General features: G+C 47.7%; 2 protein-coding genes and 1 long non-coding RNA gene across 4 annotated transcripts in view; all 3 read right to left on the reverse strand.

Moving 5' to 3' along the window:
- The window catches only part of smad4b (SMAD family member 4b), a 236,616-nt gene that overhangs the window by 16,043 nt on the left and 205,417 nt on the right, over window positions 1-15,156 (reverse strand). The gene's annotated exons all lie outside the window — the stretch shown is intronic.
- LOC134015366 (uncharacterized) lies at window positions 5,415-7,927 on the reverse strand. Of its 2 annotated transcripts, none has more exons than XR_009929098.1 (2): window positions 7,827-7,927; window positions 5,415-7,640 (listed from the first exon to the last, which is right to left on the reverse strand). It is a non-coding gene; the product is annotated as an uncharacterized LOC134015366 (long non-coding RNA). The 2 variants fall into 2 exon arrangements; XR_009929097.1 differs by having other exon boundaries at window positions 5,415-7,644.
- LOC134014866 (ephrin-A5b-like) overlaps window positions 9,032-15,156 on the reverse strand; it is a 16,511-nt gene continuing 10,386 nt past the window's right edge. Inside the window, exons 3-5 of the mRNA XM_062454042.1 lie at window positions 11,297-11,362; window positions 10,884-10,964; window positions 9,032-9,651 (exon numbers count right to left, since the gene is read on the reverse strand). Coding sequence (XP_062310026.1) covers window positions 9,527-9,651; window positions 10,884-10,964; window positions 11,297-11,362 — 272 coding nt within the window. The 3' untranslated portion in view covers window positions 9,032-9,526. The remainder of the gene's footprint in view (window positions 9,652-10,883; window positions 10,965-11,296; window positions 11,363-15,156) is intronic.

Here is a 15,156-nt window from a genome sequence, read left to right on the forward strand (position 1 = left end):
ATCATGTTTGGAGTTGATTACACTCCTCCTGCTTGTCATCAGACTTCAGCCTGGGCCAACGCACTGATTCAGCTCCCAGTTTGATCATGGTGCTGAAGGATGCGATCCTTTCAAATGGCTGCATTAGTGTTGTTGGTAGGAATGCAAAACAGGTACACACACACACGCACGCAGGTACACACACACACACACACACGCAGGTACACACACACACACGCAGGTACACACACACACGCAGGTACACACACACACAGGTACACACACACACAGGTACACACACACACGCAGGTACACACACACACACGCAGGTACACACACACACGCAGGTACACTTCTCTCTCTGCTCCATCTCTACCTCTCTCTCCCTTTCTACCTCCTAACAAACATCACGTTGGGTGATTATGTCTAATGTGTGTACTTATCCCTCCCTCGTCGTTTACCAGAGCCTGTTCCGGTGCTCAGCAGAAAGAGACCTCTCTCCTGCAGAGAGAGACTTCTCCTGGGAGATGAACCAGTCAGATAATTGCTCAGCCTACAAACGTGCTGCTGGACAACAGCAGCCACAGGGATTAAGTACCCGTAATTAATTAAAAACGTTCAATCAACAAAGCAGTAGATGGTTTTAGGTTTGGGAGACACTTTGTGGAGTGAGAGAGAGAGAGAGAGAGAGAGAGAGAGAAGAGAGAGAGAGAGAGAGAGAGAGAGAGAGAGAGAGAGAGAGAGAGAGAGAGAGAGAGAGAGAGAGAGAGAGAGAGAGAGAGATGAGATGACTATCTGTTGTATGTGTCAGGTTGATGACTGGACAGACAATGATTGGAAACAGGCCGCAATTATGGAAGCAAATCAGTGACATTAAACACATTGAAACAGTGTCATTCATTTGTAACAGTCAGATACGTTGTATAGCTGAGTGGAACTCAGAAAACTTCATGAAACGTTGGTGTTCGCAGACAATGGACAGCGGTAGTGACCAAAAGCACAGCAAAGAGAAAAGGGAAAAAAGGAAAATGAAGAGAAAAAAGTCTGAGACCAGAAATATCCCGCAATTAAAAGCTAAAAACGAAGCGAAGGAAGTCGAGCTCGTCAACGTTACCGTGGAAGCAGCTATGCTCTGCCGTTACGTGGAAGCAGCTATGCTCAGCCTCAGACAACGGGCTAGTGTCCAGACACACAGGGAGAGAGGACCTTAGACCAGGAGATGCCCCCGCTAGCTGCTCGCCTTCCCCCAGGGTCGCGAGGGGGTCCATCGGCTCCCCCTGTCGGAGACGTGCTAACTTCAGTTTGGAGGGAGAAAGGACGTTTTCACAACTGAAACAAAATTGAAACTCCGGACGACTGTGGGTCAGAAGAGGAATTCTGCACTGTCCCTGATGGCCATCGAGCACCTGCATGTTCAGCCCGACCGGGGGTCAGAGGTCAGGGGTTTAGACACGAGCCACTTTGCTACATGGAGAATAATTAAAATAAATGAAAAACGTGTCAAACCTTTGTGGAGTGAGAGAGAGAGAGATGAGAGAGAGAGAGATGAGAGACAGAGAGAGAGATGAGAGAGAGAGAGAGATGAGCGAGAGAGAGAGAGAGACAGAGAGAGAGAGAGAGAGAGAGAGAGAGAGAGAGAGACAGACAGAGAGACGAGAGAGACAGGAGATTGAGAAGAAGATTAGAGAGGAGAGAAAGAGGAATAGTGTGGGAGAGGTCAGGGGGTGATCTTTAGACATATTATACCGCCGCTGGCTCATAATACACAGAGAGACAGTCAAGTTGGATTTCCACTCTCTCCTCTGCTCATTCCAGATAAACACATGAGACCGCTACAGTCTAGTCTATAGGGCAACATTTCCTCATAATTAGCTTGGTATTTCTTCTCAAAACTCACATTACACCCGCATGTTATTAAATTTCACGATTTATCTGTATGGAGCCAAAAGGAAAAAGAGTTCAAGCCAAAAGTAGGGTAGGGTTAGGTAGGGTACACAACGTCCTCATCATTGATAACATATGATTCATCATCAAGCAAGACCATTTGTCTGGTGAGACATTCTCCCCCCAAAAATTAAATTAGAAAGGAATGCTGGAATGACCTTAGTGAAATATAGTCAAAGGGGGAAAGTCTTTAATAATTAAATTAGGAATAAGATTGAAGTTATGACAGGGCTCATGAATAATGCAGGCCACGTTTCAGTCCCAGGCGGGACTGTAGAACATATTCGACCAGGGGCCAAGACAGTCTCTCTGCTCTCTTACTCTCCACATCTAATCCACAACAATGCTGATGGATAGCATTATAAAATAAACTAATTAAATCTGAAAGGGAAAATGAATTGGGCCGATATTTCATCCCCTTTCCATCATTACCGCCTGGGAGTCAAACCGTTTTTTGCCATCAAAATATTAAAAGAATAAATCAAAGGTCTACCAGAGAGAGAGAGAGAGAGATAGAGAGAGAGAGAGAGGGAGAGAGACAGAAAAAAAGCTTCAAAGTTATTGTTTTAACAGAATGACAAAATCATTAGAATCTAATTTATGACCTTAGGTCGGGTTCTTATTTGATCCAGTATTGGCAGTAATCTCCCGGTCCCAACCTCTGTCTCCTCCAATCAGCAGAGCGATCGTAAAAACCAATCCCATTTCTTGCTCCCTCTTCCTGTAAACAGACTTCCTGCGAGGGCCGTGGAGCTGGCCATCTCTCTCCCTCAGGTGACAATAAAAAAAACACATTGAGGAATGTTTCAATAAAAAGATTGGTCAGAGTTATGTTTTGGGGTTGTGTGTGTGCGTGTCTGTGTTTGTATGAGTGTGTGAGAGAGAGAGATACTTCCTGCTCAGGTCACTTTGAGGAAGATATGAACGTTTTGATAAAAAGATGGTCGCACTTCTGTTTTTTAAGGTTTAGGGAGACTGTGTGTGTGTGTGCGTGTGTGTGTGAGTGTGTGTTAGTGTGCGTGTGTGTTTGTGAGTGTGTGTGTGTGTGCGTGTGTGAGTGAGAGAGCAGCTTAACAGACAGCAGCAGCCTCTGGACCGCATGTTAATCAGAAAAGTCTTGGTTCTCGTAAGAAGCTCTATTAAACTGATGATCTCTCTGAAAGCCGGAACTCACAATGTTCCCTCATGCGTCAGGGTGGAAGGCAGAGAGGTGGGGTGTGGAAGGCAGAGAGGTGGGGTGTGGAAGGCAAAGTGGGTTGAAAACTACTGAAACACCATCTGAACTGAAACACCATCTGAACTGAAACACCGTCTGAACTGAAACATTGTCTGAACTGAAACACCGTCTGAACTGAAACACCGTCTGAACTGAAACACCGTTTGAACTGAAACACCGTCTGAACTGAAACACCGTCTGAACTGAAACACTGTTTGAACTGAAACAACGTCTGAACTGAAACACCGTCTGAACTGAAACACCGTCTGAACTGAAACACCATCTGAACTGAAACACCGTCTGAACTGAAACACCGTCTGAACTGAAACACCATCTTAACTGAAACACCATCTGAACTGAAACACCATCTGAAACATTCTACTTGCTTTTGTGTCACGTTGTGTCTCATCTAACAGTTACATTGGAGATGCTGGTTGCCAAGATTCTTCTTAAACCCTTAAAACCACGAGGCAATCAATCTGAGCTGTCCTTCTGCGGTGGTGCTGTCTGTCTGTCACGGTGGTTTGGGTGTTTTGCAGTTGTGGCACATGTGCTGCTGATGCTGTGGGTCTGCAGGAGATAAGGAGTGTTTAACTCTCCCATCTCCACCTCTCTGCTGTGAAGGTCAGGGGGTTTGAATGCTGCGAAACAGACATGACTGGCATATAGTACCCACATGCCCTGGCTCTCTCTCCCTCCCTCTCTCCCTCTCTCCCTCCCTCCCTCCCTCCCTCTCTCTCCTTCTCTCCCTCCCTCCCTCCCTCCCTCGGTGGTCTTCAGCTCCCCAGGACTGTTCACGATCATTGAATAGAGTTGGTAGTATGAAACATCCAAAATCATATTTGGGTCAGAACACAGGAAAGGCTTTACGTGTGACTCACTCTCTCTCTCTCTCTCTCTCCCCTCCCTCCCTCCCTCCCTCCCTATCTTCCCTCCCCCCTCTCCCTCCCTCCCTCCCTCTATCTCTTCCCTCCCTCTGCTCTCTCTCTCTCTCTCCGACCCCGTCGTCTCTCGGTTCAGAACGAGGTCAGGCGTGTCACAGATCGCTGATCAACATGACAACCTTGAACTCATCATTGGTGTCGTCTCCCTGAATGAAGGTATGATCCTCCCTGAAACAGACTTTAATAACACTGCCTTCATCTTATCTGCGCTTCTGCGGTTTCCAGCCAGACGATACACCTCACAAGGAATCTGAGATATCCCCGCCCCCAACAAAAATATCTGTTCATAAAGCCAGACACGTAATTGGTTGATTTATGACCTTTTCACACCAATGAAGCGATTAGCTGAGGACATCAATTCCAGCTGTCAGTCAAACTGATTGTTGACATGGCAACGGAATGCCAAACAGCCAATGAGCGACGGCTCCCGACGAGGAAGTGTTCCGCTCAGAAGTATTTCATTAAGGTGGAGTTCTCCCAGGCTTCGCTCTTGTCCCTATTGTGTTGAAACGTATAAAGAGGAGGCTGGTATTAAATATAATTACAGGCACCGAGTGTGTGCGTGTTCGCAGTGTTGGCGTGTGTGTGTGACAGGAATAAAACTTATCGACACTTTCATATTGTAATCCGCTGGTGTGAAACGCTCGTTCCTATATCCTCTCCATGTCTGCTCCCGTGCTTACAGCACACCTGGGAGAGATCTGAGCCGTCATCAGCAGCTTCATGATCATCCTGAGTGTCCTGTCTTCTTGCTCTGACACACCTGCATCCTGACAGAGACACACTCATGTCTCTCTCTCTCCTCTCTCCTCCAGGGGTTGATTCCGGTTCACTGGCAACCTCACGATGATCTGAGTCTCTGGGATTCTGTTCTTGTTGAACTTCTGGCCCGGTTCTGTTCACTACAGCTCTGCAGTCTGCAGCAGACCTGGTTACAATCAATTACAATTATTAATCAATTACAATCAGTCCACTGACCTTTTCTGTGCTTGACTGCTTGTGTCTGGCACGAGGAACACAACTGTGTACAAACTCCAACCGCAATAAAACCCAGGCAGACTCAGAACCTCAGCTGGACGCAGAAGGAATCTACAAACCTCAGTGAGTGCAGCTTAGTGGTTACAGTGTCTGACTGGAGATCTAGAGATCCCAGGTACAAATCCTTCCTTGTATGTTATTCAGGATTAGAGTGTCTGTAGCGGTTATGACACTGTGTGTACAATCCATCACCTCTGATGTTTGTTTTATGGGAATTTACTTGTGTGAGTGTGTGTGAAGTACCAGCCTCCAGGAGACAATGAAAACAACAACATCAACAGGAAACATCAAAGTAATGAATTTCCATTTTATTAATATTGTTTCATGGATGATGCTCAGACATGTGTATTTACAGACCTGTTGATTGTTTTGTTTTTTTACTTCAATGTTTTTTGTCAATTTTTTCTTTCAAAATGTTCTAAACTGGAAAAGGGGGCACCATCATTGGAAAGGAGAAAGGAGGGATGGAGAGAAGGAGGGAGAGAAGGAGGAGAGAGAGGCGTGGGGGAGTCAAAAACAGTGGTAGATGAAACAGGATGCACACACACACACACATTAATGAGCAGGACTAAGTAAGGACACAGGCCAGAGGAGAGTGTGTGAGGACAGCGCTGATGCTAGCCTAACTCATATTGATCACTTTTATTGATCTGGGATTTTGTTTTTTGGATTTCCAGACATAATTCAAGGATAGAAGGGGAGGGAGGAAGGGGGCAGCCTAGATCAGAAACTTCTACCCAGACGCTTGTGGGGGCGGGGTAAGGCGGGGTGTGGGGGGGCAGGGGATTTGGAGATTTAAGGGAAGCAAAAAGAAAGTTGCCTTTGAAGAGACAGGGAGGGAGGGAGGGAGGGTGAGGGTTGGGGTGAGGGGCTAAGGAGGCTAAGGCATGGAAACAGCACTCTGCTTAGGAGCAGACAACCAGACACAGCACACTGGTGCAAAAACACACACACACACACACAGGAGTATCCAGCGAGCTCTCCATGAACAGAGGAACACGCTAGGAGGCAGGAACACAGTAGAAGAGGAGGTTCATTTAAAACAGGAAAACAGAAACAACAAGCATGTTTACAGTTCTGTCTGCTACGCCTCTCTCTCTTCTCTCTCTCTCTCTCTCTCTCTCTTCTCTCTCTTCTCTCTCTTCTCTCTCTCTATCTCTCTTCTCTCTCTCTCTCTATCTCTCTCTCTCCATAACTCCACAACAAAAGCCTTTCTTGTTCTGTACACACTTGTTCTCTCTGTCGTTGGCTAACAAACTCGGCATAATGAGATGCAAAACACGCTATATGAAAACGGCTGGGAAAAAAACATTCAACAGAGTTGGAAAGAGAAAAGAACAAACTTTCTTTTTTTTTTTTTTTTTTCGTTATAAATGTTTTGTTAATCAAGTCCATGCATTTATGAAACAGGCAATATCCTTCCAAGACGAATAAAAAATCCAATCCGTCCATTCCTGGGGTAAACTCTTTCTTGGCCCGCATGCTTTTGAACGCTGTCTTCAAATAAGGAAATATCACAGGATGTGATGTCATTTTTAGTCCAGGTTCCTTCCTCCACAATGAGTTCTGAGGTGAGGTGTCGGAGATGGCCGTGATTGGTTGGAGACACGTAGCAGGTGAGACCCCATTGGCTAATGTCCATCCTGCGGTTGACAAGTTAAGCATGTGTGTGTGTGCGCAGGTACACACATCCCCTTGTCCTCTTGGGGCAACAGAGTACCTGTGTACCCTCACATCCAAAGACTTTTGCGGTTGTTGTTGTTTTATAAAAGACATAAGAATCAAATTAATACTTTAATATCAAACACTATATACACCAAGGCTTTGCTGGCTGCTAATAATAATAATAATAATAATATTAATAATACTAATAATCGTAATCATCAATTATACCGTTTTAACAATGACATTATTTTTTTAATTTTATTTTTTTCTTTTGTCCTTTAGAAAGGTACAGAAACCTAAACTCTAACCTAAACTACATTATGTTGTTCAACTTCTACCTCCGGATACACAGTATCCATTAATCAAGTTTATTTAAATTTCTCAGACTATGGTGTGTTACAGATTACAGAATAAAACATGTTCATAAGACCAATAATGATAAAAGTAGTACAGGTAACTAGGACAGAATTACAACTGAAGCTGTTTTCCTACGAAAACCGAAAGCTGATATGCTGACGCGTTAGAGGCCATTTTAGATATAACTTTGCACCCCTGTGGTGCTGACACGAAAATGAGAACCTCACAAAATGGCGTCATCTTCTAGAGCTGCAGCTGGACTGGAATGGCGTTGTTACCATAGTTAAAAAACAAACGTGATGGAAAGCACATCCCACATCTGGGGACCAAACTGAACAGGCAGCCAGGATGACAGGACATGAAGCCACCATGCCTTTAGAGAGGGAACCAGAACCAAAGTGTAGTGTTGTGTGCGGATGTTTGGTGATTATATTTTAGCTCCTCTTCACATCTCAAGCACTGCTTCCTCCCTCTCTCTCTCTCTTTCCCTCTCTCTCCTCTCTCTCTCCTCCCTCTCTCCTCCCTCTCTCTCCTCCCCTCTCTCCTCTCTCTCTCCTCTCTCTCTCCTCTCTCTCTCTCTCTCTCTCCTCCCTCTCTCTCCTCCCTCTCTCTCCTCCCTCTCTCTCCTCTCTCTCTGTCTCTCTCTCCTCTCTCTCTCTCTCCTCTCTCTCCTCCCTCTCTACTCCCTCTCTCTCTCCTCTCTTTACTCCCTCTCTCTCTCCTCCCTCCTAAATATTACCTTCACTCACCAGCCTTCACTTCTAGCAAGTCACTAATGCCCTCAAATCTAACACCCCCCCCCCCCCCTTGCCCACCTCCCCTGGATGAAATCCTTGCCCCCCTCTCGAGGCCCCCCAAGCCTCCATCTATTTTTAATCCCAGGATCCCCTGGCCTCGGCAAACAGCCCTCTCAGTTAGAACCTCATTAAGGAACCTGGAACAGGAGCAGCTAGATACTGGTCTCTCTGTCTCTCTGTCTCTCTGTCTCTCTCTCTCTCTCTCTCTCTCTCTCTGTCTCTGTCTCTCTGTCTCTCTGTCTCTCTGTTCCTCTCAAGCTCCACCTTTGTCGGAGGCGTGTCCAGTGACCATCTGTCCCCCCCTGACAGCAACCCTAAACCAAACCACGCGTCCATGTGCCCTCGGCTTCTACTCTCGCCCTGAAGGATTCTGGGTACCCGTACGGATTTCAAACACAGTCTTCTCCTCGACGTGGCCGTGTCGACTGGAGAACCAAAAAAGTTCAAGTTGTGGTTGCGTTTGAGCCTGATTGGTGCGATCAGAGGATATAGTCTATGCCTGATTGGTGTGATCAGAGGATCTATACTTCCGTGCTAAACTGAGTCACCGTGGTAACGGGCGTATGGGGTCAGTTGGGAGTTGTTGTTATTGACTGAGTCTGTCATGAAAGAATGCTTACAGCTGTCCTCCCTCCCACTCCCTCTCCCTCCCCATCCCTCTCCCTCCCTCCCCATCCCCCTCCCCTTCCCTCCCTCCCTCCCCATCCCTCTCCCTCCCTCCCTCCCCATCCCTCTCCCTCCCTCCCTCCCGTCTTCTCCTCCACAACCCAAGACAATCACACGTTGCTTGTCGCACAGAAATTGTGTCATCAACTTTGGAGAAATACATTTTTTAACATTGATCGTTAACAAAGTTTTAATTTGTCTTTGTTTGCGAGTCCAGGCAGGGCAGGGGGATATTGAACATGGCAAGCTCTTCTGGAGACAATGGTACTGATGACAAGGCATCAAATAGCAACTAACTCTCTCTCCCTCCCTCTCTCCTCCCTCCCTCTCTCTCTCTCTCCTCCCTTCCTGCCTCTCTCTCTCCCTCTCTCTCTCTCTCTCTCTCTCTCTCTCTCTCTCTCTCTCTCTCTCTCTCTCTCTCTCTCTCTCTCTCTCTCTCTCTCTCTCTCTCTCCTCCCTCCCTGCCTCGCTCCCTCTCTCTCTCTCTCTCTCTTGGAGGACTCATCCAAACCACATCCACATTCCTAGAGCTAAAATCACCACTGTCCTACTGCTGAGAGCAGTGTGTGTGTGTGTGAGTGAGTGTGTGTGTGAGCGTGTGTGATGAACAGGCATGTCATAAATCATGTTCTAAAAAACAACGGAAAAATACAAATGTAGTAAGTGTCAAAAAAAATAAAAAGGATTTGGCATCTTAGTTTGTGGGAGGGGGGAGGTTAGAGGGACAACAGCCTCTCCATCTTCCATCATCACCTCACCGACAGAGAAAGACCACTGAAAGAGCTGAAAAACATGTTTGTCCATGTCGCTGGTCTCTCTCCCCCCCTTCTCCCACCCCCCCCCCCCCTTCTCCCTCACCCCCGCAACGCTGCCAGACTCAGGCAACAGGGGTGCAGTTCACCTCCAGGCCAGGGAGGGCGCTATGAGGTGAAGAGTGTCGTTAGGCAGACCAGCAGAGCGCCCAGCAGGGGGCAGGATATCCTGCTCAGCGCTGAGCTTGTGGCGTCACTCCGGGAAGGTTCTGCTGACTCGTGACTCGTGTCATCTGAGGATGAAATAAACAGAGTTAGTCCGCGGGTTCCTGTTGATCTGTAACTTTGTTTGGCGCGAGATGAACCGCTGACTGGTTTATCTACTCTGGTGTGATGGATCTGGAATTCTCCCTTCCTTAGTTCTGTAAACATGCTGTTTCTCTCCAGGATCACCATGTCTTAGAAGTCAAATCCAAATGTTCTGTTGACAGAACTGGCAACACTAGTATAGTCCCTGTTCTACTCCAGCCAGCCAGCAGACAGACAGGCCGGCAGACAGGCCGGCAGACAGGCCGGCAGGCAGACAGACAGACAGACAGGCAGACAGGCAGACAGGCAGGCGGAAAGTGTCTAGAGCCTTGGCCTTAATATACCGCAATCATCCAGTGTGTTTGTGTGACAGATAATGTGTATGTGTCAGATGATGTGTGTGTCAGGTGGTGTGTGTGTGTGTTTTGTGACAGCTGCTGATAAACCCTGATCACCAGGGCAGAGTAAATGCTGCCATGAATAAATATTGAAAATGTAATATTGCTGGGAGGCTGGCTGACTGGCTGGGAGGCTGGCTGACTGGCTGGGAGGCTGGCTGACTGGCTGGCTGGCTGGCTGGCAGGCTGACTGGATGGATGGATGCCTGATTGACTGACTGGTTTTCAGAGCAGGGAAGTACACTAGAGGTGCAACAAGGGAGAGATGGTACTTTACCAGGTTTACGACCGCCAAGGGACGTCTCTCCGTCTCTGTGTGTGTGTGTGTCTGAGAGGGTGAAGCATGTGTACGCTGCAGAGCTGTGTGTGTGTGTGTCTGATAGAGTGAGGCATGCATACGCTGCAGAGCTGACACTGCAGATGACGGAGACACGAAGAGAAGCTCTCGTCTGACTCGACCAACCGGTGAAGCGCATATCACTCACACACACACACACTCACACACACAGCATGCATGCACACACACCGCCGTGCACAGCGCTCACTGACACAGAGCAGGCTTAGCAGTCCCCTGACACACACACACACACACACACACAGGCCTCCACAGCCACGTTAGACAGGGAGAGCAAACTGACCGAAAGACAGGATGGATGGATGGATTGATGGATGGATGAAGAGAGAGGAGAAAGAGGAATGGAGGGAAAGAGAAACAGAAAAGAGGAAGACAGAAGGAGGGAGGAATGAACAGAGAGAAAGAGGAGAGCTGGAGAGAAGGAGTGTGTGATCTGCAAGTGACACGAAACAGTCATACTAACCTCTGGGCTCTAGTGAATTGTCTACCTTGTCGTTTACATCAAAAACGCGATCATGAACCCCTATAGTTCTCACACAGGTGTCTAGAACAGAAAGAGAGATCATTAGAGAGAAGCCAAATAAGGATAGTGACATTTCAAGCCTCTCATTCCCCAGCCAAAAGCTCATGACAACAAATAGGGAAGATATAGACAGTGCAGAGATGTATTTGTGGTTTTGTGTCTAAAGGGGAGCCGAACTTTGTCGAAAAACAAAAAAAGATATTCGATTTCCTGTTCATATTTTCTAGGCTGAATGCAGTTTGCCTTGGCTAACACTTGACATATCATATCGTCAGGTTGAAAAGCGGGATAGTTTTCAGGAGGTGAAGTCTGTTTTGGTTTTCCCGAGCGCTGTGAAGCCTTGTGACTCTTACTTGATGGTCGGACGAACACCTTTAGCTTCAGGCAAGTCTTCCTGCCGTTCTCTGCGATGGTCGAGGCTGCAACAGGACACACACACACCGTTAGACAGGATTTAGACACACACACACGTACAGTATACATACACACACATATACACTATACACACACACACAATATATATAGACAGATATATTCTCACACAAACAAACAGCGTCTGTGTTCCATCCGCACTCCGTTCTGATTGGTGTTCAGTGTGTGCAGCAGTTTTGGTACTTCCTGTTGGCTAATTACGTGGTTTTGAAGCTAAGTGGATTTGGTGGTTAGTCACGCCGGCTATGGACTGTGGACTGAAAGCATTTGCAGATGGGCTAGAGTATTTCAGAGGTACATTATGTGTGTTTGTGTGTTTGTGTGTGTGTGGGGGGGAGTGTGTGTGGGAGTGTGTGTGTGTGTAGGAGTGTGTGTGTTAGGCAGAGGAACCCTGGAGGTTAGCTGTTCTTCATGCTACATGAGACTTCCTCTACTTCCTGTTTGTGGCCCGTCATCTTACAGTCCTCGAGACATCAGGCAGCCAACCAGCACACAGTTAACATCCCTGATACGGACCAGACAGCCAACCAGCACACAGTTAACATCCCTGATACAGACCAGACAGCATACCTGAGAGCTGTGTGTTTGTGTGTGTGTGTGTCTGTACGCATAATGTGTGTGAGTGTATGTGTGTCTGTCTGTATGTGAGAGTGTGTGTGTGTCTGTGTTTGTGTGTGGGTGTGTCTGTTTGCATGTGTGTGTGTGTGTGTCTGTGTTTGTGTGTGGGTGTGTCTGTTTGCATGTGTGTGTGTGTGTCCATGGTCGGTGGTTTGTGGTTGAGGAAATGGATGGTTTCCTGTGAAACCCCTAGAGTGAGAATCTCTAACTGTGTCCAGGCAACACACATGGATACTGTGACCAGATAGACTGCTGATGCAGAGTCTGTGTGTGTGTGAGAAAGAGTGTGTACGTGCGTGTGTGTGTGAGTGAGAAAGAGAGTGTGTCTGTGTCTGTGGGTGTGTTTGTGTGTTGGTGTGTCTGACAAATAATGTGTACATGCGTGTATGTGTGTGTGTGTGTGAGAAAGAGTGTATACATGAGTGTATGTGTGTGTGGTGTCTGATATCCCGTGTCATCCCAGAAACACAATATGACTAAAAATACACTTGTGAGTCCAGTGTCCGAACCTGACAGGAGCCTCTTACAGCTCAGTAGCGTTCCAGAGTCTTCTCCTACAGCACAGGGGAAATCACCCCCCCCCCCCCATGCCCTCCTCTGCCGGGACCCTCTGAGAGGGGAAATAACAGCTTCTCTCCACGCCATTTTGTGTCGCCCAGAGGATAATTTCCCAGCAGGCCTGGCGTAACCACCATATGGGAGCTGTCTGATGTTCTGTGTTGCTCTTTATCCTCTCCTCTCCTCCTCCTCTCCTCCTCTCTTCTGCTCCTCTCCTCCTCCTCTCTTCTCCTCCTCCCCATCTCTCCTCCTCCTCTCTTCTCCTCCTCTCCTCCTCCTCTCTTCCTTTCCTCCTCTCTCCTCCTATCTCTTCTGTCTCTTCTTCTCTCTTCTCTATGTTTGCTTCGACAGATCTGTTAATCAAATCCCTTCTGACCTACAAGACTGTATCTTTAGGTTTCTCTCTGTCTCTCTTTGTTTCTCTCTTCCACACGCACACACACCCACCACGGCTTGGTCGCTGGGTTTCGTAATAACATCAAATCCAGTTCCCTGATGAGACGGTTGTTTGTTGTACATTTTAAAACCTCACAAAGCCCTGGGCACAGAGCTACACCTTCACACCGTATGCTAATCACTGTTTACATCTGCCACCTAAGAAGGAGAGGGAGAAGGAGGAAAGGTGGAGAGAGGAGAGGAGGAGAGAGAGAGAGAGAGAGAGAGAGAGAGAGAGAGAGAGAGAGAGAGAGAGAGAGAGAGAGAGAGAGAGAGGAGAAGGAGAGGAGGGGAGGAGAGGGAGCGAGGAGGAGGAGAGGAGGAGAGAGAGAGGAGAGAGGAGAGAGGGAGGAGATGGAGAGAGATGGAGAGAGGAGGGAGAGTGAGAGAGAGGAAAGAGAGGAGGGAGAGATGGAGGAGAGGAGAGGAGGAGGAAAGAGGGAAGAGAGGAGGGAGACAGGAGGAGAGAAGAGGAGAAAGGGAGGAGAGAGGGAGAGAGGAGGAGGAGAGGTGGAGAGAGAAGGAGATGAGAAGGAGAAAGATTGAGAGATGGAGAGTGTAAGAAAAAAGGGATGGAAAGAGAGAAAGCCTAGTTTTATTAATCCAGTGAAATGAACCTTGCATGCACTCTCTCTCCCTCTCCCTCTCTCTCTCACACACACACACGTACACACACACACACACACACATATACGTACACACACACACCACCTCCAGATGTCTTATCTTTCTCATCTCTGCAGGGAGTTGTCCACATCATCCTCTGTACACTCACACACACACACTCTCACACACACACACACACACACACTCTCACACAGCAGACCACACGAGGTAGACTGGATAAAAATAGCAAACCAACATGGCCTCCTTAGCCATCACCAAGCATTAAAGCACACACACACCTGTCTTCAGTCCCAAACTACCAACACCAACCATGTAGTCTGACAGGAAAGGGAGAGAGGAAAAAAGGCAAGCAAAGTGTAGAAAATGTTTCACAAGATGCCTTGTCATGTTTCATTTGACAGACGATATCCTACAAGTGCTACAACAGTGGTTGGAGACAAGACGCTGTGTAGCGTGTCAGCTTGTTAGCAAGTTAGCTTCCCCGCTACAGGATGGATACCCTCCCCTGTTCCAGCAGGAACCAATGAACTCCATCAAACTCCATCTCACCCAACAGTAGCACAAGGTTCTTCACCAACATCCACTTCATATCGTTGTTTTTCCTTGTTATTCTTAGTTTGGTTTATTCTCGGTTGCCAGGTGAATTATTCATGTGTACTTACTTATACTGTATTAAACATACTGTCGATTAGTAGCGGATAGTTACTCATGTACATGTAGGTCAGGAGTTGTTTATGCAAGGAGTATTTGGGCCTCAATGAATTCTCAGGAAGAGCAGGACTAAAGAATGGGTTTTGTACTTGTCGCTGTCGTTCCAAAACGACAACAAACTAATCAGGAGCTTAAACTTGATTCATCTCCAGAACATTCCTTCCTGGCAGCACCACTTCATTCAGACAGGATTGCAACAAGGACCCCTCGGGCCCCTCCCGGGCCGTCGGTAGCAGTGCCCGTGTTTTCAGGGTGATCCTGCTCTGAGAGGCAGAGCTTACAGTCCCTGTCAGACCTCACCATCAACGCCTGCTATTCTGGATCGCATCAAGGCTAAGCCCTCGCCATTCATCCATCCAGACACTGACACCGGGTCCTTTGAAGGGCACTTCTCCGAGAAGATGCCCCAGAAACAGAGGCCGAGATCGGGTTGCTCCCCTGAGAGGCCCCCTGGAGGGAGGAGGCTGGCTCCCCCTTTGGATGTCTGCATTATGCAGAAGCATTACGGATTTAAATACATCTCCTCCCCCCCATCCCCCCCACCTACATCCCTCGTCTCCCCCTCCCCCCGTCTCCCACCTGCCCCCATATCTCCCCCCTACCTACCTCCCCCCATTAAGCATTAGGGCAAATGGAATGAATCGGAATCCAATTACCCGGGAACAAACAGGTGGGCTCTCTACAGCGACATTCTTCCAGTCCCGGCGCGTGCCAAAGCCACAGTGAACAGGAAGCCTGTCATGAATACACATTTTCTGCCTCTTTTCTTTGTTGAGATCTTCCTGTGCTCCAGATACAGACAGGGACTTCGGCTTTCAGGTTATCAAAATAA

The sequence above is a fragment of the Osmerus eperlanus genome, chromosome 28, assembly GCF_963692335.1.
Source record: "Osmerus eperlanus chromosome 28, fOsmEpe2.1, whole genome shotgun sequence".
NCBI lineage: Eukaryota > Metazoa > Chordata > Actinopteri > Osmeriformes > Osmeridae > Osmerus > Osmerus eperlanus.